This window comes from Gigantopelta aegis, chromosome 3 (assembly GCF_016097555.1).
Source record: "Gigantopelta aegis isolate Gae_Host chromosome 3, Gae_host_genome, whole genome shotgun sequence".
Lineage (NCBI taxonomy): Eukaryota > Metazoa > Mollusca > Gastropoda > Neomphalida > Peltospiridae > Gigantopelta > Gigantopelta aegis.
In genome coordinates, this window is record NC_054701.1 from 42,916,342 (window position 1) to 42,941,957 (window position 25,616).

The window sequence follows — 25,616 nt, forward strand, 5'->3', positions numbered from 1 at the left end:
TCACAGCCCGGTACCGGCTCCAACCCAGAGCGAGTTCTTAAGGGCTCATTGGGTAGGTGTAAGGCCACTACACCCTCTTCTCTCTCACTAACCACTAACCAACTAACAACTAACCCACTGTCCTGGACAGACAGCCCAGATAGCTGAGGTGTGTGCCCAGGACAGCGTGCTTGAACCTTAATTGGATATAAGCACGAAAATAAGTTGAAATGAAATGAGATGATGATGATGTTGTTAACGTGAATGAGATAGCTTCAGCAGTTGACTCGAATGACTTTTTAAACAAGCCAATAACAGATGAAGAAATAAAGAAAGCAGTAAAGCAATTGAAAAATAATAAAGCACCAGGACATGATAATGTTTTAAACGAATATATAAAAACTACGCTAAACAAACTTTTACCAGTTTATACTGTTTTGTTTAACCTAGTCCTGGATAGTGGTAAATACCCAAGTGATTGGCTAAATGGCACTATAACTACAATATATAAAAACAGCGGAGTTGTACATGATGTTCAAAACTATAGACCTATAACATTAGTATCCTGTTTTAGTAAACTATTTACAAATGTACTTAATAACAGACTAACTGCTTATGTGGATAAATACAATATTTTATCAAAAGTTCAAGCTGGCTTTAGAAAAGGGTACTCTACAAATGATCATGTGTTTCTACTTTATGCTTTAGTTGAATTATTGAGAAGGAAAAAAGGAAAGTTGTATTGTGCATTCATTGATCTTAAGAAGACCTTCGATACTCTGTGGAGAATTGGTCTTTGGTGAAAGTTATTGAAATACAACATAGATGGGAAAATTTTCAGAATAATTCATAACATGTATAGTGGTATTAAGTAATGCGTTAGGAAAGATGGTAAATTTTTAGATTTTTTTCCATGTAATATAGGAGTGAGGCAAGGAGAAAATTTATCACCTCTTTTATTTTCATTGTAGTTGATTGATTTAGAAGAATTTTTACAACATCAACAATGTACAGGTATACATTGTAACTATCAATGCATTTGATTTTGATATATATTTGAATATTGGATTAACTATATTTGTTATGTTGTATGCAGATGATACTGTATTATTAGCTAGAAATGAGAATGAACTTCAAAAAGTATTAAATGCTTATGATACTTATTGTAAAACATGGCACCTGTCGATAAACACATTAAAGAGCAAGATTGTGATATTTGGTGGAACAAAGAAAGATTATAAGAAAATATTTTATTTGGGTAATCAAATAATAGAAAACATGAATAAATACAAATATTTAGGTATCTGGTTTGAAAAAAGTAACAAATTTAATTTATTCAAGAAACATTTAACACAACAGGCAAAAAAAGCCATGTTTTACATTTAAAAAAAGTCAAATGAACTTTCTTTGTCGATAGAATATAGACTTCAGCTGTTTGATGCAATAGTTGTTCCTATATTACTATATGGCTGTGAAATTTGGGGATTTGAAAATATAAAAATTATAGAAAAGATTCATATTCAATTCTTACGATATTTAGCGCCTGTCAGGAAAAGTACTCCAATATATTTGTTGTATGGTGAATATGGAAGAACACCTCTATCTCTGAAAACACATCTAAGAATAATTTGCTTTTGGTCACGACTGTTAACGGCTAAAAGCCTAAAACCATCTGTAAAGGCTTACCAAATAATGTATTACGATTTTATTCAATTCGGTACGCATTATAAATGGATAATTAACATCAGAGATCTATTTTACCAGCTTGGATTGAATAACGTTTGGGACCAGCAGTCATTTAAATCAGTGGAGTGGTTCAAAAGAGTTGTGAAGAGAAGACTGTCTGATCAGTATCTACAAACATGGAGAAATGACATCTTTATGACCAGCAAAGGAACTACTTATAGAATATTTAAAGAAAAATTGGAACTAGAATCATATTTTAACATTCTGGATAAAACAATGTACACAACATTTTTTCGATTTAGAATTTCAAATCACTTTTTACCAGTTGAAAAGGGGAGGTGGACAAATATTTTATATGAAAATAGAAACTTTTGCTTTGTAATAGCAATATTGTTGGAGATGAATTTCATTATCTATTTATATGCAAAAACTTTACACAAGAAAGATTAAAATATCTTAACAAATACTATGTAAATAGACCAAATATATACAAATTCCAGCAACTCTTCAGCTCAAAACATATTAGTGTTCTTAAAAAATTGTGTAAGTTTATATCAATTATTAACAAACAATTTTGTGCTTCTTGACTTACGTGTAATTTTAACTGTTTTTAATATTTAGCTGCTCATCTGTTTGCATCGTGGTATATATGTTTCTGAAATCATCTTGACAATTTGTATGTTTATTATTATTTATGTTCCTCTGATGCCACCGAATGGGGGCCATGAGAGTAAATAAAGTTCTGTTCTGTTCTGTTCTGTTCTGTTCTGTTCTGTTCTGTTCTGTTCTGACTACATAGGGAATGGTTGCCCAGCAGAAACTTGCGCCGGGGTGATACCATGACAGATCAATTGACAGCAAGCTTGGAGCACGGACCTGTCGAGTAGTCCCATACCAAAATGGAAATGCAGTGGATTCACCATCATCTCATCATCCATATACGTTTGGCATATACATTTGTCATATACATGTCATATATGTTTGTCATATACATTTGTCATATACGTTTGTCATCTATATATGTTTGTCATATACATTTGTCATATACATTTGCCATCCATATACGTTTGTCATATACACTTGTCATATACATGTCATATATGTTTGTCATATACATTTGTCATATATGTTTGTCATCCATATACGTTTTTCATATACATTTGTCATATACATTTGCCATCCATATACATTTGTCATGTACGTTTGTCATATACGTTTGTCATATACATTTGTCATATACGTTTGTCATCCATATACGTTTGTCATATATGCTTGTCATATACGTTTGTCACATGTGTTTGACATATACATTTGTCATACATTTGTCATATACATTTGTCATCCATATACGTTTGTCATCCATATAGGTTTGTCATATACATTTGTCATATACGTTTGTTATCCATATACGTTTGTCATCCATATATGTTTGTCATATACATTTGTCATATATTTGTCATATACGTTTGTCATCCATATACGTTTGTCATATACACTGTACATTTGTCATATACATTTGCCATCCAAATACATTTGTCATATATGTTTGTCATATACGTTTGTCACATATGTTTGTCATATACATTTGTCATACATTTGTCATATACATTTGTCATCCATATACGTTTGTCATCCATATAGGTTTGTCATATACATTTGTTATATACGTTTGTTATCCATATACGTTTGTCATCCATATATGTTTGTCATATACATTTGTCATATATTTGTCATATACGTTTGTCATCCATATATGTTTGTCATATATGTTTGTCATCCATATACGTTTGTCATCCATATGTTTATCATATACATTTGTCATACATTTGTCATATACATTTGTCATCCATATACGTTTGTCACGGACACATCCCTGCTTTATTTCCCCAGTTTCCATAAAAAAAAAAGGTATTTGTAGATTTCTCTGGTGTCAAGAACCCTCACAAACATTCCTTTCTTTTCAATCACATTTCTCCATTAGTGCGCTCCACGAAATCATACTTACTTGGATAGAAACAAGGAAATGGCAATTCTGTGACCTGACATGGAAGGTTTGCCTGAAAATAAACAAAACACAATTAGCAAGATGAATAATGACATTAAGAGTTTTTTAATTTTCAATTTTATCAGTTGTAGGGACACATAATTCATGTGTAAAGACAACATTATAATATCCATAACCCAGTGGTAAAGCCAGGGCCGGATTTAGACCTTGGGGGGGGGGGGGGGGGGGGGGGCAGGGCACCTCAGGTTTGGGGGCCCCTCAACATAGAAATTAAATTACATGACAAATAAAAAAAATGAACTAATTTTATAATTATTACATTTTTTTTATAAAGGAAGTCCTTAGTCTGTGGGGCCCCTCTGGCAAGGAGGCCCGAGGCAATTGCCTCCTTATAAATCTGGCACTGGGTAAAGTGCTCATTTGATGCATGGTCAGTTTGGGATCTATACGTGGTCAGTCTGGGATCAATGCGTGGCTGGTCTGGAATCGATCCCTGTCAGTAGGCCGTTTGGGCTATTTGTCATTCCAGCCTGTGCACTACGACTGATATATCAAAGGCTGTGGTATGTGCTATCCTGTCTGTAGGATGGTGCATGTAAAAGATCCCTTGTACATAACTAATTGAAAAACATAGTGGGTTTTCTCTCTAAAACTATATGTCAGAATTACCAAATGTTTGACATCCAATAAACAACAATTAATCAATCAATGTGCTCCAGTGGTGTTGTTAAAACAAAACAAACATTAACGTTACCAAATGTTTGACATCCAATAAACAACAATTAATCAATCAATGTGTTCTAGTGGCACGTGTCATTAACCAAAACAAACTTTAACGTTACCAAATGTTTGACATCCAATAAACAACAATTAATCAATCAATGTGTTCTAGTGGCACGTGTCATTAACCAAAACAAACTTTAACGTTACCAAATGTTTGACATCCAATAAACAACAATTAATCAATCAATGTGTTTTAGTGGCACGTGTCATTAAACAAAACAAACTTTAACGTTACCAAATGTTTGACATCCAATAAACAACAATTAATCAATCAATGTGTTTTAGTGGCACGTGTCATTAACCAAAACAAACTTTAACGTTACCAAATGTTTGACATCCAATAAACAACAATTAATCAATCAATGTGTTCTAGTGGTGTTGTTAAAACAAAACAAACTTTAACGTTACCAAATGTTTGACATCCAATAAACAACAAAAATCAATCAATGTGTTCTAGTGGCACGTGGCATTAAACAAAACAAACTTTAACTGCATTTAAAACAAGCTGCATATTAACTGTCAAGTAGCCCAGTGGTACAATGCTTGCTTGATGTGCGGTCTGTGTGGGATCGATCCCCGTCGGTGGGCCCATTGGGCTATTTCTCGCTCCAGCCAGTGCACCACAACTGGTATATCAAAGGCCGTGGTATGTACTACCCTGTCTATGGAATGGTGCATATAAAAGATCCCTTGCTGCTAATCAAAAAGAGTAGCCCATGAAGTGGCGACAGCGGGTTTCCTATCTCAGTATCTGTGTGGTCTTTAACCATGTGTCTGACGCCATGTGACCGTAAATACAATTTTTTATTAACTGTCAAATTTAAAACAGCCTACAGCAGTACATGTACAAGTACATAAAGGCTTGTAAACATGACACAAACATCATAATAAAAATATCCCACGCAGCTGTGCATTTTAAATGAAGTTTTTATCAGTGGGTGAATCAACAACTTCATGCAGAACTAGGAAAATGAAAGGCTTTTGCAGGGATAGAAGCTAATGCTCCCCCCTCACCCCAGGTGAGTAGAAATCCCTGGGGGCAAATACAATTTAAATGGCGCTCGTCCCCCGGGCGAGTAATACTGGGAAGTTGTGACCCAGATTCATGATGCGGACAGTCAAACTATTTTGCCAATGAAACCTGTTGAACATACAAACTGTAGATGTATTTCATCAACATAAATTGCCATGACAGATTATCACTCAAAAAGTATCTCAGTTTCGTTTGGTCTCGATAAATCCAGATATTTCCTGCAAACACAATCGGAACTTTCCGGTTTTTGTTTCCGAATTCCAAAAATTGCCGTAATATTCTCATTATAGATGAGGCATATTCGGAAGGGAATTTTTTATTTATTTGTGTGTGTGTGTGTGTTGTGTGTGTGTGTTATTGTGCTTTGTGTTCGTTTTGTCAAATATAAATAAATGCATCGATCGATTTTAACTAGCTGCTTCCAAACGTCTCAAGTTCACCAGTGGACATCCGAGTGTATTAGAACAGAATAAAATAATTCAGTAACAGTAAAGATAATTTCTGAGTTGTACAACTTAAATTAATTTAATATTATAATTGCTATTATTTTTGGTAAACACCTTGCTGCCGCTTTTGGGGGGGGGGGGGGGGGGTGTAATTTAAAAAACAAAAACATTTACTGAATGACGACCAAGTTGGTGTACTTTACTGTAATGTTTATCAAATGTAATTATGATCTTTTAAAAAGTATTGTTAGCCAGAAACTTGTGACAATGGCTTCTAAATAAGGAATCTCCATTAAACAAATACAAAAACTAACCACAAATGATAACACATTTGAAACTTTACTTTTATTAATTTTATTATGGATGTTATATTTGCACCATTAAAGAAGTACAAGCAACATAGTAATGTGTGTTCAATCCTTATATCCGAGGAGTGTACTATATCCTGTCTGTGGGATGAAGCATATAAAAGATCACTTGCTATGCCAAAATTACCAAATATTTGACATCCAATAGCCGATGATATATCAATGTGCTCTAGTGGTGTCATTAAACAAAACAAACTTTAACTTTAAACTCTCAGTGTGTTCTATCACCGAGCTAATGGTATCTCTGAGGACATGCGACAAGCTCTAGTACTACTGCAGTGAAACCCCTGTAAACCAGACCCTTTGTAAACTGGAATTCCCTTAAAACCAGATGTTTTTACAGTCCCTTTAGAACCTCTCTAAACCAGATACCAGTCCTCTACATTGTGATTGGTAACATATGCGGCCATTTTTTTTTCATTTGGTGACTAAAATATTTCATATTATCTATATAAAAATAGAAAAGAGTTAATGTAGAGGGCTCAATACCCCTTTTACGTGGCCCCATGGGTGTCCAGTTTAGAAGGGTTTTACTGTACTACAGTTCTGAGATGTTTTCATTATAGTGGGGGGGGCGGGATGTAGCCCAGTGATAAAGCGCCCGCTTGATGTGTGGTTGGTCTGGGATCGATCCCTGTCGGTGGGCCCACTGGGCTATTTCTCGTTTCAGCCAGTGCACCACGATTGGTATATCAAAGGCCATGGTATGTACTATCCTGTCTGTGGGATGGCGCATATAAAAGATCCCTTGCTGCTAATTGGAAAGAGTAGTCCATAAAGTGGCGACAGTGGGTTTCCTCTCTCAATATCTGTGTGGTCCTTAACCATATGTCTGAAGCCATATAACCGTAAATAAAATGTGTTGAGTGCGTCATTAAATAAAACATTTCCTTCCGTCATTATAGTGTGGGGCGGGACGTAGCCCAGTGGTAAAGCGCTCGCTTGATGCACGGTCGGTTTGGGATCGATCCCCGTCAGTGGGCCCATTGAGCTATTTCTCGCACCAACCAGTGCGCCACGACTGGTATATCAAAGGCCGTGGTATGTGTTATCCTGTCTGTGGGATGCTGCATATAAAAGGTCCCTTGTTGCTAATCAGAAAGAATAGCCCATAGACTGGCGACAGCGAGTTTCCTCTCTCAATATCTGTGTGGTCCTTAACCATATGTCTGACGCCATATAACAGTAAATAAAATGTGTTGAGTGCGTCATTAAATAAAACATTTCCTTCCTTCATTATAGTGCATGCTCAGTATCAGTACAGGTACAATGTATATGAAACAAAATAATTGAAATAATACAACTTTAAGTAGTTTCAGTTGAATGTTTGCCTGAAGTAAGGGCGTATCTGTCAATCTGTCAAGTACTCATGTATTTGAACATCAATTTTTTTTAAATTCACGAGCATATTCAAACCTAGAAAATGCCCCACGGCATAGTACATGCCTATGCAGGTTCACCATTGGTTGTTTGAATATCACTTTTATGTCAGCTATATATACACATGTACTTCCCATACCTACCCTCCATGACAAGTACAAGCTATGTACCATAAATTATTTATTGTTCGTTCCTTCACTTTTAAATTAATGATTAAAGATACATCCATATGTTATTATTACTTCAAACAAAACGTGATGTTGTTTAGTAAACAGGGGCGTTGGCTGGGGGGGGGGGGATGTCGGACAACACCCCCCACCCCACCCCCCCAGCTGAAGCAAATGGTCCACTTTCAGAACTAAAACATACAGGTTTATACATATGGAGTTTCTGGTGGTGCAAAATAAAATAGAAAAAGGGTCCACTTGGTTCATATTCGAAACCCCTCAGGTCTAGATCATGCTATGCCCCTGGTAAACAATATGTACTATGGTCTGATTATTTTGCGGTACACTGCTGCTCTTATCAATTAGAACACTGCCAATAGCTGATGAATGAAAAGTCAAACAAATTGAGGTAATGGCAATGACTGACCAAGTGTTGGTTGATGTGTACCATGAAGGCAGTAAGCATAACCAGCCTCGGTGGTGTTGTGGTTAAGACATCGGACATAAGGCTGGTAGGTACTGGGTTCGCAGCCCGGTACCGGCTCCCACCCAGAGTGAGTTTTAATGACTCAGTGGGTAGGTGTAAGACCACTACACTCTCTTTTCTCTCATTAACCACTAACAATTAACAACTAACCCACTGTCCTGGACAGACAGCCCAGATAGCTGAGGTGTGTGTCCAGGACAGCATGCTTGAACCTTAATTGGATATAAGCATGAAAACAAGTTGAAATGAAATGAATAAGCATGACATGACAATGTTTAACCTAAGGTGTAATAAGCATGAATGACATGACATTGTTTAATCATAAGCCATTAGGGTAAAAAGAATGACATTGTTTAACTATAAGGGTAATAAGCATGAATGACATGGCATTGTTTAACTATGAGGGTAATAAGCATGAATGACATGGCATTGTTTAACCATAAGGGTAATAAGCATGAATGACATGGCATTGTTTAACTATGAGGGTAATAAGCATGAATGACATGGCATTGTTTAACTATGAGGGTAATAAGCATGAATGACATGGCATTGTTTAACTATGAGGGTAATAAGCATGAATGACATGGCATTGTTTAACTATGAGGGTAATAAGCATGAATGACATGGCATTGTTTAACCATAAGGGTAATAAGCATGAATGACATGGCATTGTTTAACCCATAAGGGTAATAAGCATGAATGACATGGCATTGTTTAACCATAAGGGTGATAAGCATGAATGACATGGCATTGTTTAACCGTAAGGGTAATAAGCATGAATGACATGGCATTGTTTAACCATAAGGGTAATAAGCATGAATGACATGGCATTGTTTAACTATGAGGGTAATAAGCATGAATGACATGACATTGTTTAATCATAAGCCATTAGGGTAAAAAGAATGACATTGTTTAACTATAAGGGTAATAAGCATGAATGACATGGCATTGTTTAACCATAAGGGTAATAAGCATGAATGACATGGCATTGTTTAACCGTAAGGGTAATAAGCATGAATGACATGGCATTGTTTAACCATAAGGGTAATAAGCATGAATGGCATGGCATTGTTTAACTATAAGGGTAATAAGCATGAATGACATGACATTGTTTAACTATAAGGGTAATAAGCATGAATGACATGACATTGTTTAACTATAAGGGTAATACCCATAACATGACAATGTTTAACCATAAGGGTAATAAGCATGAATGACAATGTTTAACCTAAGGTGTAATAAGCATGACATTGTTTAACTATAAGGGTATTACTCATAACATGACATTGTTTAACTATAAGGGTAATACCCATAACATGACAATGTTTAACCTAAGGTGTAATAAGCATGACATGACATTGTTTAACCATAACATGACAATGTTTAACTATAAGAGTAATAAGCATGTCATTATTTAACCATAAGCATAATAACCATAACATGACAATGTTTATCCATAAGGTAAATAAGCATGACATGACAATGTTTAACCATAAGTGTAATAACCATAACAAAATAATGTTTATCCATAAGGGTAATAACCTAACATGACAATGTTTAACCATAAGGGTAATATATATGCATGACTTAAAACTTTTTCCACAAATGGGTAATACCCATATGATATCATGTGCAAAATATGATTAATCTGATATAAACACTTTGCAAGCTATTAATCAGTACAGAAAGCTACAGTCTTTGGTGGGTTTCTCTTTTGTTTTGCCACTTGATATATATACTCAACAAAGTTAATTAAGGTCAGTAGATATTTTCAGCTTTTTTTTCTAAACATGAGGTAAAAAAAAAAACCCCAACATTTTACAGCTTCTTCCATTGTAATATGTCAATGTTGTGATATGTTCTTAAACTTAATCATTTAAACAATTTAGTGTAAATAAAGTGACAAGTAAATCAATGTGCAATAAATCATAGCATGTTGGTAGTTTTCATAAATGCACACACACACACACACAAAACCCACTCTGACTTCACAGGTTACAGTTTTACTGAAACATTGTTTAGAAGGAAGGAAATGTTTTATTTAACGACGCACTCAACACATTTTATTTACGGTCATATGGCGTCGGACATATGGTTAAGGACTATTGAGGGAGGAAACCTGCTGTTGCCACTTCATGGGCTATTCTTTTTCAATTAGCAGCAAGGGATCTTTTACATGCACCACCCCATAGACAGGATAGCACATACCATGGCCTTTGATGTACCAGTCATGTAGAGGCACTGATTTTCCGCGATCCCGGAATCGCGGAAATACCTATCTGAAACGGAATTCCCGATTTTTTACCAAAACATTATTTAACTTTAAATAGCGCATTTGATTAATTAAAATTTATTTTTCGAACTAGAAACTATGGACACCGACATCTGCCTGTGCTACGCTACGACACTAGTACCTTTGTATGTTACGCCAAATGTTTAATGTAGAGTATCTAGACGTTTTACCAGTCATGTTTTCTTCGCTTATTCCCGGCGATTTAACTGGAAAAACCGAACATTGTGAGCTAAAATTGTCCGATATTTACTCAAGTGAAAGATATATTATGTTATGTTTGCTTATTAATTTTTAACATTTGCGGCATTGCCATGATGTTATATGCCATTGGTGTGTGTGTGTGCTCATATGCATCACTGAGCGTGTGTGTGTGTGTGTGTGTGTGTGTGTGTGTGTGTGTGAGTGTAACAAAAACAAAATTTGTTTAATACTGAAACGGAAAAAACCGGAATTTGTAACATTATGAAACGGAAAAAGAAAAATCTGAAACGGAAAATCAGTGCCTCTAGTCGTGGTGCACTGGCTGGAACGAGACATTGCCCAATGGGCCCACCGATGGGGGTCGATCCCAAACCGACTGCACATCAAGCGATGTCTCGCCCCTTAGTTTTCATAAATGCACACACAGAGAAAAAACCCTCTGAGTTCGAGAATTTTGTACGTGTCACAGGTTACATTTTTAGTGAAACATTGTTTAGAAGTCAGCTGTGATGAAAACTTGCTGTAATAATATGACACCACCACCAAATAGTCATCTGGCCATTAATTAATTTTGCCGAATATAATATATATAATGCAGTAACCCAGTATGTAAGTTCGTTTCACAGAAAACCACTACCAAAAAGTCATCTGGTCATTAATTAATTTTGCCAAGTATAATATACATAACGCAGAAACCCAATATGTAAGTTCGTTTTACAGAAAACCAATATATATGTATCTTAGTTACATAGAAATGGCCATATGTGTTAGGATACTAATTATTTGACAAAATAATAAAGTAAACCGCGAATGCAATGACCAGGTGAAGTTTCTCACTTTTTCTCCCATCCCTACAGCTGTGCGAGACAATCCCATTCCATGATGTCTACCCAGAGAGAATGAATCAGTTTTGCATGGCCACCAGATCTTGTTGGCCTGAGAGGATTATATTTATTTCAACAAAAGATTAATGTCAACCATGATGCATTTCATTTTCATTTCAACTTATTTTCATGCTTATATCCAATTAAAGGGACATTCCTGAGTTTGTTGCAGGTTTTAAGATGTAATCGACTAGCAGAGACTTTTTAACGATTGTAATTACATAATTAAAATATTAGCGGCTGTATATTAAATGTGTTTTTGATCTTTCTAATATTTGTACTAGGTTAAATTTCATTTTATTTCCTAAAATATATTTTTTTCGTACATACTAAATTATTTGAAGACAAAATCCAGTTTGGGCTTCTTGCAAATATTAAGACGACCAGAAGCACATTGAATATACAGACACTAATATTCTAGACAAGAAAATATATTTAATATGTAAGTTTAAACGTAGAAATATTTTGTTAGTCAAAAAAATCTTACAATGCAGCAAACTCAAGAATGTCCCTTTAAGGTTCAAATGGTCAGTTTGGGATCGATCCCCATCAGTGGACCCAATGGGCTATTTCTCATTCCAGCCAGTGCACCACGACTGGTATATCAAAGGCCGTGGTGTGTATTATCCTGTCTGTGGGATGGTGCATATAAAAGATCCCTTGCTGCTAATCGAAAAGAGTAGCCCATGAAGTGGCGACAGCAGGTTTCCTCTTTCAATATCTTTGTGGTCCTAAACTATATGTCCGACGCCATATAACCTTAACAATAAAATGTGTTGAGTGTGTTGTTAAATAAAACATTTCCTTCCTTCCTTCCAATTAAGGTTCAAGCACACTGTCCTGGGCACACACCTCAGCCATCTGGGCTGTCTGTCCAGGACAGTGAGTTAGTTGTTAGTGGTTAGTAGTTAGTGTGAGAGAGAAGAAGGCGTAGTGGTCTTACACTTACCCATCATATCCCGGTCTGAAAATTATAACCCAAAATCTATGATTTTTTTCATTGTGCTAGAACTCTGTCAATTATGTAACATATTCATGAGAAAATATCTCAATAAGAACAACAAAAAACAAATATTTATAGAGTGAAACCCTGCTATTAAGACCACCCATGGGAATTAAATATGGTCTTATTAGCGGGGAGGTCTTATTACAGGGCTAGCTCTGGGTGAGCAAAACAATTCACCAAATTGTCTATTAAACTTTAAAAATTGCAGAAATTGTCAGTTATTTTCTAAAAAATGTCAATTATTACATGAAATTATTTCGCCAAACTAAAATAAAATTTGCCAACTGCTTTCAAAATTCGCAATTACCGAATTTGGCGAATGCCAGAGCTAGCCCTGTATTAGTGGGTTACTAACATTTTAAGTTGATTCCATATACAATTATAACAGAAGAAATAGATTGCAGATATCATTTATTTGAATTATTTACATAACACATAATGGAATCCATTGCATATGCACTATCAGTGAGCACTAAAATAGAATTCATATCTAATGTCAATATGAATTTATGTATACTGAATATTAGTCAAATTATATGAAAAACGTGACTATTGTTGACTGTTTTAAAGAGCATTTGACATTTCTAATAATGATGTTACGTAAAAAATTAGATCAAAATAATGATAGTACGATGTCACTATGACATTCATGTTTGGTTTTTAGCACTTTTATACAACTCGCTCAAAATACACAAACTCACTTTATAAATGTCGCCTCTCTAAATAGCACTTGTTTTGTTGCATATTGGATTTGTCAATCACTTTGATGGAGCAATATTCCAAGTAACAATTCGCTCCGCCATGTCGCATTGGGATGACAGTAAATGCATGTCTTCAACTAAACAATAATATACACACGTCGAGGCAACTTCAGAGTAATCAACGTTCTGGGCTGGGTATTAAAAGTAATTGCAGTGATGCTCCACTTAATAAGTGACATAAAATGAATAGTGAGTGCGTTTCTTTATAAATGTGTTTAATTAGCATGTCACTCTAATCGGAATATGAGCAGGCTTGAGGTTCACTTGACTGACTGCAGTGTGAAAACAGCCAATCAGCGCATTACATCTCTCATTAATATTAATTAAGTAACAATGTTTTCCAGAAACTGAAAGTACCGGAATCCTTTTTTCTTTTTTCTTTTTTTAGACATGCTCCACAGATTAAACTAACATGATTACTCTTTGACTGTATTATCTGTCATTTGTTAACAATCAGCAAGAACAAAGAAACCATTAGATGTGTAAATGACAAATGTGGCAAATTTGCTATCATAATATGGTATCTTTGAAGGGGTCGAAATGCACTAAATACGACCAATAGGACTGACTTTACTGGTCGTAATCCACAATAGTAGGGTGGTCTTAATAGTGGGGTAGTTTTACCTATAAAATAATACAGAAATATTTTAGGTTTTAAAAAAGTGGTCTTAATAGTGGAATGGTCTTAATACCAGGATGGACGTTAGGTGGGGTTTCAATGTATGTATGTGTGTATGTGTATATATATATATGTGTATGTGTATGTGTATGTGTATGTGTATGTGTATGTGTATATGTATATATATATATATACACACATATATATACACATATATATATACACATATATATACATTGTACATGTAGATATATATATATATATATATATATCCAATTTTAATTTTATTACACGAAAGAAAGAATGTTTCACAAGACAATTAAAATAATGGGCCGGCAATCAGGAACTCTATTTACGTGCCCATATTTACAAGGGTTCAGGCATGCCCACCCTGGACTTAGTCTCTGACTCTGCCAGTGGCCAATTCCGGGGTGGGAGGAAAATAATGGACCACTGTTCTGCAAACTAAAAGTCACTGATCAACAAGACTCTCTCAACAACTGCTTATAATGATTACTGCCGATTACATCTCATCGTTTAACAATTCAAAGACCAGTTAATTATCGTAAACGATCATGAGTTACTCTCACACTCTGATCTACTGATTGACGCCAGTTAGCTCTTTTGTCGCCTTCACCAGTCAGAAGAAAGCGAACCTGGAATAATTCATTGAACAAAGAACATTTCATTTCAACTTATTTCCGTGCTTATATCAAATTAAGGTTCAAGCACGCTGTCCTGGGCACACACATCAGCTATCTGGGCTGTTTGTCCAGGGCAGTGGGTTAGTTGTTTGTGGTTAGCGAGAGACAAAAAAAGAGAGGGTGAGAGCTGGTACCGGGCTGTGAACCCTGTAACTACCAGCCTTAAAAAAAAGTGAAGTTTGTTTTATTTAACGACGCCACTAGAGCACATTAATTTTTTATCTTATCATCGGCTATTGGATGTCAAACATATGGTCATTCTGACACTGTTTTTTCAGAGGAAACCCGCTGTCACCACATAGGCTACTCTTTTACGACAGGCAGCAAAGGATCTTTTATTTGTGCTTCCCACAGGCAGGATAGCACAATCCATGGCCTTTGTTGAACCAGTTATGGATCACTGGTTGGTGCAAGAGGTTTACACCTACCCATTGAGCCTTGCAGAGCACTCACTCAGGGTTTGGAGTCAGTATCTGGATTAAAAATCCCATGCCTCGACTGGGATCCGAACCCAGTTCCTACCAGCCTGTAGACCGATGGCCTAACCACGACACCACCGAGGCCGGTCTACCAGCCTTATGTCTGATGGCTTAACCATGACACCACCGAAGCCAGTAAAAAACATCTAATGTGTTTGTTTATGTATAAAGAAACAACCACAAAAGTGGTCGACACAAGATTAACGGTACTTAAAAAGTATACATGATTCCCAACATTTCAGTTGAGAACCTGCTTTAAACCCAAAATTTGTTACTATAATTGTTGTGGCCAATTTACCGATGCAATGATATGGCTGTCATAAGAGGTTCACTTTCGCCTTTTGGCTAAAAAATTGTGGCCGCTGACCACGTTGTGCAGGTGGTTGTCATACAGAGGTAATACATATAGTAAAATGCATTGGGGACCTCAAAGTGGCCATTATAGACAGGTGGTCATTGCGGAGAGCTGGCCACAAATACAAGTTTGACTGTGCGTGTGTGTGTGTGTATATATATATATATATATATATATATATATATATATATATATGTCTGTATGTATGTATGTATGTATGTACCGGTATGTATGTATGTATGTATGTATGTATGTATGTGTGTATGTATGTGTGTGTGTATGTATGTATATTAAAAATCCCACTTTTTTTTAATTGTCACTTTCTGGATCTAGAAGTTGAAAATCTAAATATCTGAATTTATGAATATATAGAGGATAATAAACGAGTTACCAGTTATTATCAAATTTATGTCCCGAGTGAAATAATTTTCAGTTGTCACGAGCTTTAGCAAGTGACAAATGGAAATTATTTCACAAGGGACATACATTTGATAATATCTTGTTACGAGTTTGTTATTCTATTTATTACCTGAGCTATTTTTTCTCTAAAAGCCTTTATTTCAACACACATACACGTACATGTATTAAAAGGATATAAACCGCTTTACGCACTGTTCTGAGTATTGCTATAACTTTGTAATTTAATCACGTCCATAGATCATTTTCAAAAACAAATATCCTCTTTATTCTGGTACAAAATCTATAATGAACTGCATTCAAATGACATTTTGTTATAAATTTAACACCAAAAACAGACAGCCGTAAATGCAAATTCTTTAAACTACATGACGTCATTGTGTTTGCCAAATTGTGATGACGTCATATTTAGTACCGACAAGGTCATTGGTCTGTAAGCATCAAATCATCCAATAGTATTGTTCGTTAGACCAAAGCATGATAATTTCTCAGTGAGAAATTATGATTTTTATTTTCCCCGTTACGAGTGCCTGTTGGGGTAAGATATAAAAATTATTCCTTCTTTTCTCTCCGTTTGCCCCACTAATTAACCGTTTAAACTCATGACATCTAGTGGCAACAAGAATCCGACATCTTGGTTTTAATTATCACTTTCTGGACCTAGAAATGGAACATGTGAAGATTGTGAATAACTGAATACAAAATTCACACAGTTTTGAGTCAATATATATCTCTGTGTGTGTGTGTGTGTGTGTGTGTATGTGTTTGTGTGTGTGTGTGTACGTGTGTAAAGCAGCCACAAAAGAAGTATTAAAAATGACTTTTTAAGACAGGTGGCTGCTGAATAGAGGTCAGTTTGTACTACATGTATATTAGATGATTTGTGAGTATAAAAAATATGGCCTCTTAACACAGGTGGCTGCTTAATACAAGTCAGTTTATAGTAAATTAGATGATTTAGGAGAATACAAATGTGGCCTAGTAATACAGGTGGCTGCATAACAGAGGTTAGTTTATAGTAAATTAGATGATTTAGGAGAATACAAATGTGGCCTATTAATACAGGTGGCTGCATAATAGAGGTCAGTTTATAGTAAATTAGATGATTTAGGAGAATACAAATGTGGCCTATTAATACAGGTGGCTGCTTAATACAGGTCAGTTTATAGTATATTAGACGATTTGGAAGAATAAAAATGTGGCCTCTTAACACTGAGCCACTAGAGCAGGTTTGACTGTATATGGCTGTCAGATTACGGTAACCACAATGTCATTAATGCCATCTCCCTGCATCTCCATCATCAACAATGGCTTCTGAATTAATACACCCACATGAAAACATGGCCTCTGCTTAATTTCCAAAAATCGATTTTAAAAGAGACAGGAATATTTATTTGACACTATCTCAACACATTTTAAACTTTCATATATATATATATATATATATATATATATATATATATATATATATATATATATATATATATATATACAGTGGAAACTGGCAAAACCGGACCCTGATTATCCCGGATTCTTGTCTACATCGGCCATATTGTTTGGTCCCGAATTTACATGTATATAGCCTGTGCTTTAAAATCCTTTAAAAACCGAATCCTGTGTACTACGGATACTGGATCAATATGCTCCAGTGGTGTCATTAAACAAAACAAACATTTTACTTCTCTGTCAACCTGTTTTCTTTCTCTCCTGTTTCATGTCTCTCCCTCTGCTCTATTTCTTTATTTCCTGTTTCTCTTTAATCTGCAGTCAATTCTGTGACATACATGTAAATAATTACTTTATATTCAGTTATCCACATCCATATGCTACCATTGACCGTCATCTTGTTTACATGAATGCATCTATTCTAAATTTGTGGGGAAAGGTCCTTTAATATAGGCTTATGCCTGTCGACAATCTCTAGCACCATGTAAAAGACTTGCCTGTTGACCAATCTCTAGCACCATGTAAAAGACTTGCCTGTTGACCAATCCCTACCACCATGTAAAAGACTTGCCTGTTGACCAATCTCTAGCACCATGTAAAAGACATGCCTGTCGACAATCTCTAGCACCATGTAAAAGACATACCTGTTGACCAATCTCTAGTGCCATGTAAAAGACTTGCCTGTTGACCAATCTCTAGTGCCATGTAAAAGACATGCCTGTTGACCAATCTCTAGCACCATGTAAAAGACTTGCCTGTTGACCAATCTCTAGCACCATGTAAAAGACTTGCCTGTTGACCAATCTCTAGTGCCATGTAAAAGACTTGCCTGTTGACCAATCTCTAGTGCCATGTAAAAGACTTGCCTGTTGACCAATCTCTAGTGCCATGTAAAAGACTTACCTGTTGACCAATCTCTAGTGCCATGTAAAAGACTTGCCTGTTGACCAATCTCTAGTGCCATGTAAAAGACATGCCTGTTGACCAATCTCAAGTGCCATGTAAAAGACTTGCCTGTTGACCAATCTCTAGCACCATGTAAAAGACATGCCTGTCGACAATCTCTAGCACCATGTAAAAGACATACCTGTTGACCAATCTCTAGTGCCATGTAAAAGACTTGCCTTTTGACCAATCTCTAGTGCCATGTAAAAGACATGCCTGTTGACCAATCTCAAGTGCCATATAAAAGACTTGCCTGTTGACCAATCTCTAGTGCCATGTAAAAGACATGCCTGTCGACCAATCTCTAGCACCATGTAAAAGACTTGCCTGTCGACCAATCCCTACCACCATGTAAAAGACATGCCTGTTGACCAATCCCTACCACCATGTAAAAGACTTGCCTGTTCACCAATCTCTAGTGCCATATAAAAGACTTGCCTGTCGACCAATCCCTACCACCATGTAAAAGACTGCCTGTTGACCAAGCTCTAGTGCCATATAAAAGACATGCCTGTCGACCAATCTCTACCACCATATAAAAGACTTGCCTGTTGACCAATCCCTACCATCATGTAAAAGACTTGCCTGTTGACCAATCCCTAGTGCCATGTAAAAGACTTGCCTGTTGACCAATCTCTACCACCATGTAAAAGACATGCCTGTTGACCAATCCCTACCACCATGTAAAAGACGGAATAAATATTGTTTAAAATAATAGTAAAACTGTAAACAGTACCAAGCACCCGTTGCCTTGTTTATTTGAAGTCTAACATGTATAAATATATTTCAACACTGATTCAAGGCTCGAACTTGAGAATTTGTCTTCCACAGCAATTTTGTAAAGAATTGCTATGGGTGAAACAGCCCCACTGACGGCAATTTTGAGCCTACCTATGGAAAAAAAAGTTAAAAGTGACATTTGCCGGAAATAAACATGACTGAAAGGCTATTTTGCTGTATGTAGACATATTTCAAATGCACAAATGTTGAGGAGCTTATCTTTACCTATGACAATTTATATTTCAATGGCAGCGGTGCCATTGTTAAGTTCAAGCCCTGTGGTCAAATCAAAGGAGGAAACCTGCTTTTGCCACATTGGCTATTCTTACCTAGAGATCTTTCCCATAGACAGGATAGTACATACCATGACCTTTGATATACCAATTGTTGGGCAATGGCTGGGATGGTAACCTCCAACCTTTGACCCCCATTCTCCAGTCCTTACAGGTGATTAATCCTATGACCTATCATAACATTCTACAACGAAACCTGCCTAAACCGGACCCTGAACAAACCGGAATCATGTCAAAAACCGGACATATTTCAGGGTCCCAAATTTTCTAAATTCTAAAATGCAACCCTCTAAACACCAGATTATATATCAATTCTATGACATAAATAATTACTTTATATTCAATTATGCACAGCTGTTGTTACTACTTCTGTCAGTTATGTATATGCTACTATTGACTGTCATGTTGTTTACATCAATGTATCTGTTCTAAATTTGTGGGGAAAGGTAACTAGCATGTTCCAGTTTAGACAGATTTCACTGCACTAGCATGCTATATTCAATAAGACATCGTCTATAACACTAATGTTTTAATCTTAAAGTTTGTTTTGTTTAATGACATTACTAGAGCACAGTGATTAATTAATTAATCATTGGCTAATAGATGTCAATGTCGCACATTTGGTAATTCTGTGGGGAGTTGAGCTGTAATGAGGTAGTACAAAATCTGGTATTACAGATAAATCCAGAAAACTTTTACCTCTGTATGATAGCAGTTTGTTTTGTTTAATGACATTACTAGAGCACAGTGATTAATTAAACATTGGCTACTAGATGTCAATGTCGCACATTTGGTAATTCTGTGGGGAGTTGAGCTGTAATGAGGTAGTACAAAATCTGGTATTACAGATAAATCCAGAAAACTTTTACCTCTGTATGATAGCAGTTTGTTTTGTTTAATGACATTACTAGAGCACAGTGATTAATTAATTAATCATTGGCTAATAGATGTCAATGTCGCACATTTGGTAATTCTGTGGGGAGTTGAGCTGTAATGAGGTAGTACAAAATCTGGTATTACAGATAAATCCAGAAAACTTTTACCTCTGTATGATAGCAGTTTGTTTTGTTTAATGACATTACTAGAGCACAGTGATTAATTAAACATTGGCTACTAGATGTCAATGTCGCACATTTGGTAATTCTGTGGGGAGTTGAGCTGTAATGAGGTAGTACAAAATCTGGTATTACAGATAAATCCAGAAAACTTTTACCTCTGTATGATAGCAGTTTGTTTTGTTTAATGACATTACTAGAGCACAGTGATTAATTAATTCATCATTGGCTAATAGATGTCAATGTCGCACATTTGGTAATTCTGTGGGGAGTTGAGCTGTAATGAGGTAGTACAAAATCTGGTATTACAGATAAATCCAGAAAACTTTTACCTCTGTATGATAGCAGTTTGTTTTGTTTAATGACATTACTAGAGCACAGTGATTAATTAATTAATCATTGGCTAATAGATGTCAATGTCGCACATTTGGTAATTCTGTGGGGAGTTGAGCTGTAATGAGGTAGTACAAAATCTGGTATTACAGATAAATCCAGAAAACTTTTACCTCTGTATGATAGCAGTTTGTTTTGTTTAATGACATTACTAGAGCACAGTGATTAATTAAACATTGGCTACTAGATGTCAAAGTCGCACATTTGGTAATTCTGTGGGGAGTTGAGCTGTAATGAGGTAGTACAAAATCTGGTATTACAGATAAATCCAGAAAACTTTTACCTCTGTATGATAGCAGTTTGTTTTGTTTAATGACATTACTAGAGGAGCACAGTGATTAATTAATCATCAGCTAACGGAGGTAAAATATTTGGTAATTCTTACATATAATATAGTCTTAGAAAAGAAACCTGCAACAGTGTTCATTTATAGCAAGGGATCTTTTATATGTATTGTCCCACAGACAGGATAGCACATACCATATGGCCTTTGATATACCAGTTTTGGTGCACCGGCCAATGACGGGGATTGATCCCAGATGAATCGCGTATCAGGTGAACACTTTACCACTGGGCTGTGTCCCTCCCCATGCGTAATGTAGACACAGTACTTGGCAACCTTCTTGTCATCAGAAATTCAGTTTTCAACAAATGTGCACATATACACAGGAATACTGAAGCTAACCATAGATGAACTTAATAACGGAAGGAAGGAAGACAATGTTTTATTTAATGTGCACATATACACAGGAATACTGAAGCTAACCATAGATGAACTTAATAACGGAAGGAAGGAAGACAATGTTTTATTTAATGTGCACATATACACAGGAATACTGAAGCTAACCATAGATGAACTTAATAACGGAAGGAAGGAAGACAATGTTTTATTTAATGTGCACATATACACAGGAATACTGAAGCTAACCATAGATGAACTTAATAACGGAAGGAAGGAAGACAATGTTTTATTTAATGTGCACATATACACAGGAATACTGAAGCTAACCATAGATGAACTTAATAACGGAAGGAAGGAAGACAATGTTTTATTTAATGACACACTCAACATATTTTATTTACGGTTATATGGTTTCGGACATATATGGTTAAGGACAACACACAGACATTGCGAAAGGAAACCCGCTGTCGCCACTTCATGGGCTACTCTTTTCGATTAGCAGCAATGGATCTTTTATATGCACCATCTCACAGACAGGATAGTACATACCACAACCTTTGGTACACCAGTTGTGGAGAACTGGCTGGAACGAGAAATAGCCCAATAGGTCCACTGATGGGAATCAATCCTGCATCAGGCAAGTTCTGTACTACTGAGCTACATCCCACCCCAACTTAATAATGGATTTAAAATGGGTGAGCTACGTGGTACAACTTAATAATGGATTTAAAATGGGTGAGCTACGTGGTACAATTTAATAATGGATTTAAAATGGGTGACGATAGAGTAATAAAATATAGTTTCTTTTGAACTGGAGAGAAGGATGGATATTATTGGATGGATTGTTTAATGGGATGGTCAATGGATGGATGGATGGATGGATGGGTGTGTAGGTGGGTGGGTAAAATGGATGTGTGGGTGGATGGATGGATGGATGGGTGGATGGATGGATGGATGGATGGATGGATGGATGGATGGATGGATGGATGGATGGGTGTGTGTGTGGGTGGATGGATGGATGGATGGATGGGTGTGTGTGTGTAGGTGGGTGGGTAAAATGGATGGATGGATGGATGGATGGATGGATGGATGGGTGTGTGGGTGGATGGATGGATGGATGGATGGGTGTGTGTGTGTGTAGGTGGGTGGGTAAAATGGGTGGGTGGGTGGATGGATGGATGGATGGATGTGTGGGTGGATGGATGGATGGATGGATGGATGGGTGTGTAGGTGGGTGGGTAAAATGGGTGGATAGATGGATGGATGGATGGATGCATGCATGCATGGATGGATGGATGGATGGATGGATGGGTGTGTAGGTGGGTGGGTAAAATGGATGTGTGGGTGGATAGATGGATGGATGGATGGATTGATGGGTGTGTAGGTGGGTGGGTAAAATGGGTGTGTGGGTGGATGGATGGATGGATGGATGTGTGGGTGGATGGATGGATGGATGGATGGGTGTGTGTGTGTAGGTGGGTGGGTAAAATGGATGGATGGATGGATGGATGGATGGGTGGGTGGTGGATGGATGGATGGATGGATGGGTGTGTGTGTGTGTAGGTGGGTGGGTAAAATGGGTGGGTGGGTGGATGGATGGATGGATGGATGTGTGGGTGGATGGATGGATGGATGGATGGATGGGTGTGTAGGTGGGTGGGTAAAATGGGTGGATAGATGGATGGATGGATGGATGCATGCATGGATGGATGGATGGATGGATGGATGGGTGTGTAGGTGGGTGGGTAAAATGGATGTGTGGGTGGATAGATGGATGGATGGATGGATGGATGGATTGATGGGTGTGTAGGTGGGTGGGTAAAATGGGTGTGTGGGTGGATGGATGGATGGATGGATGTGTGGGTGGATGGATGGATGGATGGATGGATGGATGGGTGTGTAGGTGGGTGGGTAAAATGGGTGGATAGATGGATGGATGGATGGATGCATGCATGGATGGATGGATGGATGGATGGATGGGTGTGTAGGTGGGTGGGTAAAATGGATGTGTGGGTGGATAGATGGATGGATGGATGGATGGATGGATTGATGGGTGTGTAGGTGGGTGGGTAAAATGGGTGTGTGGGTGGATGGATGGATGGATGGATGGATGGATGGATGTGTAGGTGGGTGGGTAAAATAGGTGGATAGATGGATGGATGGATGCATGGATGGATGTGTAGGTGGGTGGGTAAAATGGGTGTGTGGGTGGATGGATGGATGGATGGATGAATGGATGGATAGATGGATGGATGGATGGATGCGTGTGTAGGTGGATGGGTAAAATGGGTGGGTGAATGTATGGATGGATGGATGGATGGATAGATGGATGAATGGATTGGATGGATGGATGGATGGATGGATGGATGGATCGATGGATGGATGGGTGTGTAGGTGGGTGGGTGAAATGGGTGGGTAGATGGATGGATAGATGGATGGATGGATGGATGGACAGGCGGGTGGACAGACGGATGGACCGATTGATGGATGGATCGATGGATGGACCGATTGATGGATGGATCGATTGATGGATTGACAGACAGGTGGCAAATAGACATGGTGGGTATAACTGCTTGGATGAATGTATCACTGAAGGAATGGATGTACAGCTGAATGGATTGACAGACGATGAGACATTAACAGTTTTGTTTTGTTTAACGACACCACTAGAGCACATTAATTTATTAATCATCGGCTATTTGATGTCAAACATGGTAATTTTGACATATAGTCTTACAGATGAAACCCACTACATTTTTCCATTAGTAGCAAGGGATCTTTTATATGCACTTTCCCACAGACAGGAAAACACATACCACGGCCTTTGACCAGTTGTGGTGCATTGGTTGGAACGAGAACAAATCCAATCAGTTGAATGGATTCTGCAACGCAAGCACCTCAAGCGAGCAATCAACCGACTGAGCTGAATCCCACCTCAATAGATGGATGAATGTCCTCAACAAAACCATAATAAAATAGATTACTCAGACCTAAACAACATCTGAATGCAAAACTTTCATGCCAATATCCTTGGACAATTTTTTTTCTTTCTAAAAAGTCATCCAATAACATATTGAATGGTCCATTTCACTTAACCTTTGATATTTGTGTTTTCTTCAATAACCTAGAGTTACATGACCTGATTTTTCCATATTTGGCAAGCAACAGCTGCTTTAAAGAGAAACACAGTGTAGCCATGCTGTGTTGATTAACTCAAAGAATACAGGGAAGGAACAGCTGATTTAAAGAGAAACACAGTGTAGCCATGCTGTGCTGATTAACTCAAAGAATACAGGGAAGGAATTGCTGATTTAAAGGGACAGACCCTAGTTTTTAAAGACTGAGGCATATTTTTCACCTTAAAACCCTAGTTTCAACCCGTAACAATGGACACTAAGTTTGGTTAATTTACAAACCTGTAACAAATTTGGATACAATAGAGTGTGTTACGTTGAAGTACCCTTAAAAATAGACTAAAACGTGATTCAATAATCATTACTTCTCAGGCACACATGCGTTTTTAAAAATATGAAAAATGCATTATGTGGTATTAGAAACCCCAGGATGACCAAAAACACTTTGCTTGTATGGAAATGGATAATCTAAACAATAAAATATAAGTAATGTTTGATTTCAGTGATTATAAATGGCTCTAATAGTGAAAAGTATGCCTTAGTTTTTAAAAACTAGGGTATGTATGTCCTTTTAAGTGTAGATCCATATATCCATTGGTTTCTTTGTTAGTTATTATATATACATTACTCACAAAACAAAAAGTTAAGCAATTTTTTTTTCATTTTCAACAGTATACACGCACATGTACATTTATTTTATTAATGATATGTCCAAAAACATCCCACAAATGTCAGTACCATACATGTAAATTGAAAGAAAGAAATGTTTTATTTAACGACGCACTCAACACATTTTATTTATGGTTATATGGCATCAGACATATGGTTAAGGACC

General features: G+C 36.8%; 1 protein-coding gene across 1 annotated transcript in view; it reads right to left on the reverse strand.

Moving 5' to 3' along the window:
• The window catches only part of LOC121390365, a 40,455-nt gene that overhangs the window by 8,908 nt on the left and 5,931 nt on the right, over positions 1 to 25,616 (reverse strand). The window contains exon 2 of the mRNA XM_041522164.1: positions 3,671 to 3,722. Within this exon, the coding sequence (XP_041378098.1) occupies positions 3,671 to 3,722 (52 nt within the window). The remainder of the gene's footprint in view (positions 1 to 3,670; positions 3,723 to 25,616) is intronic.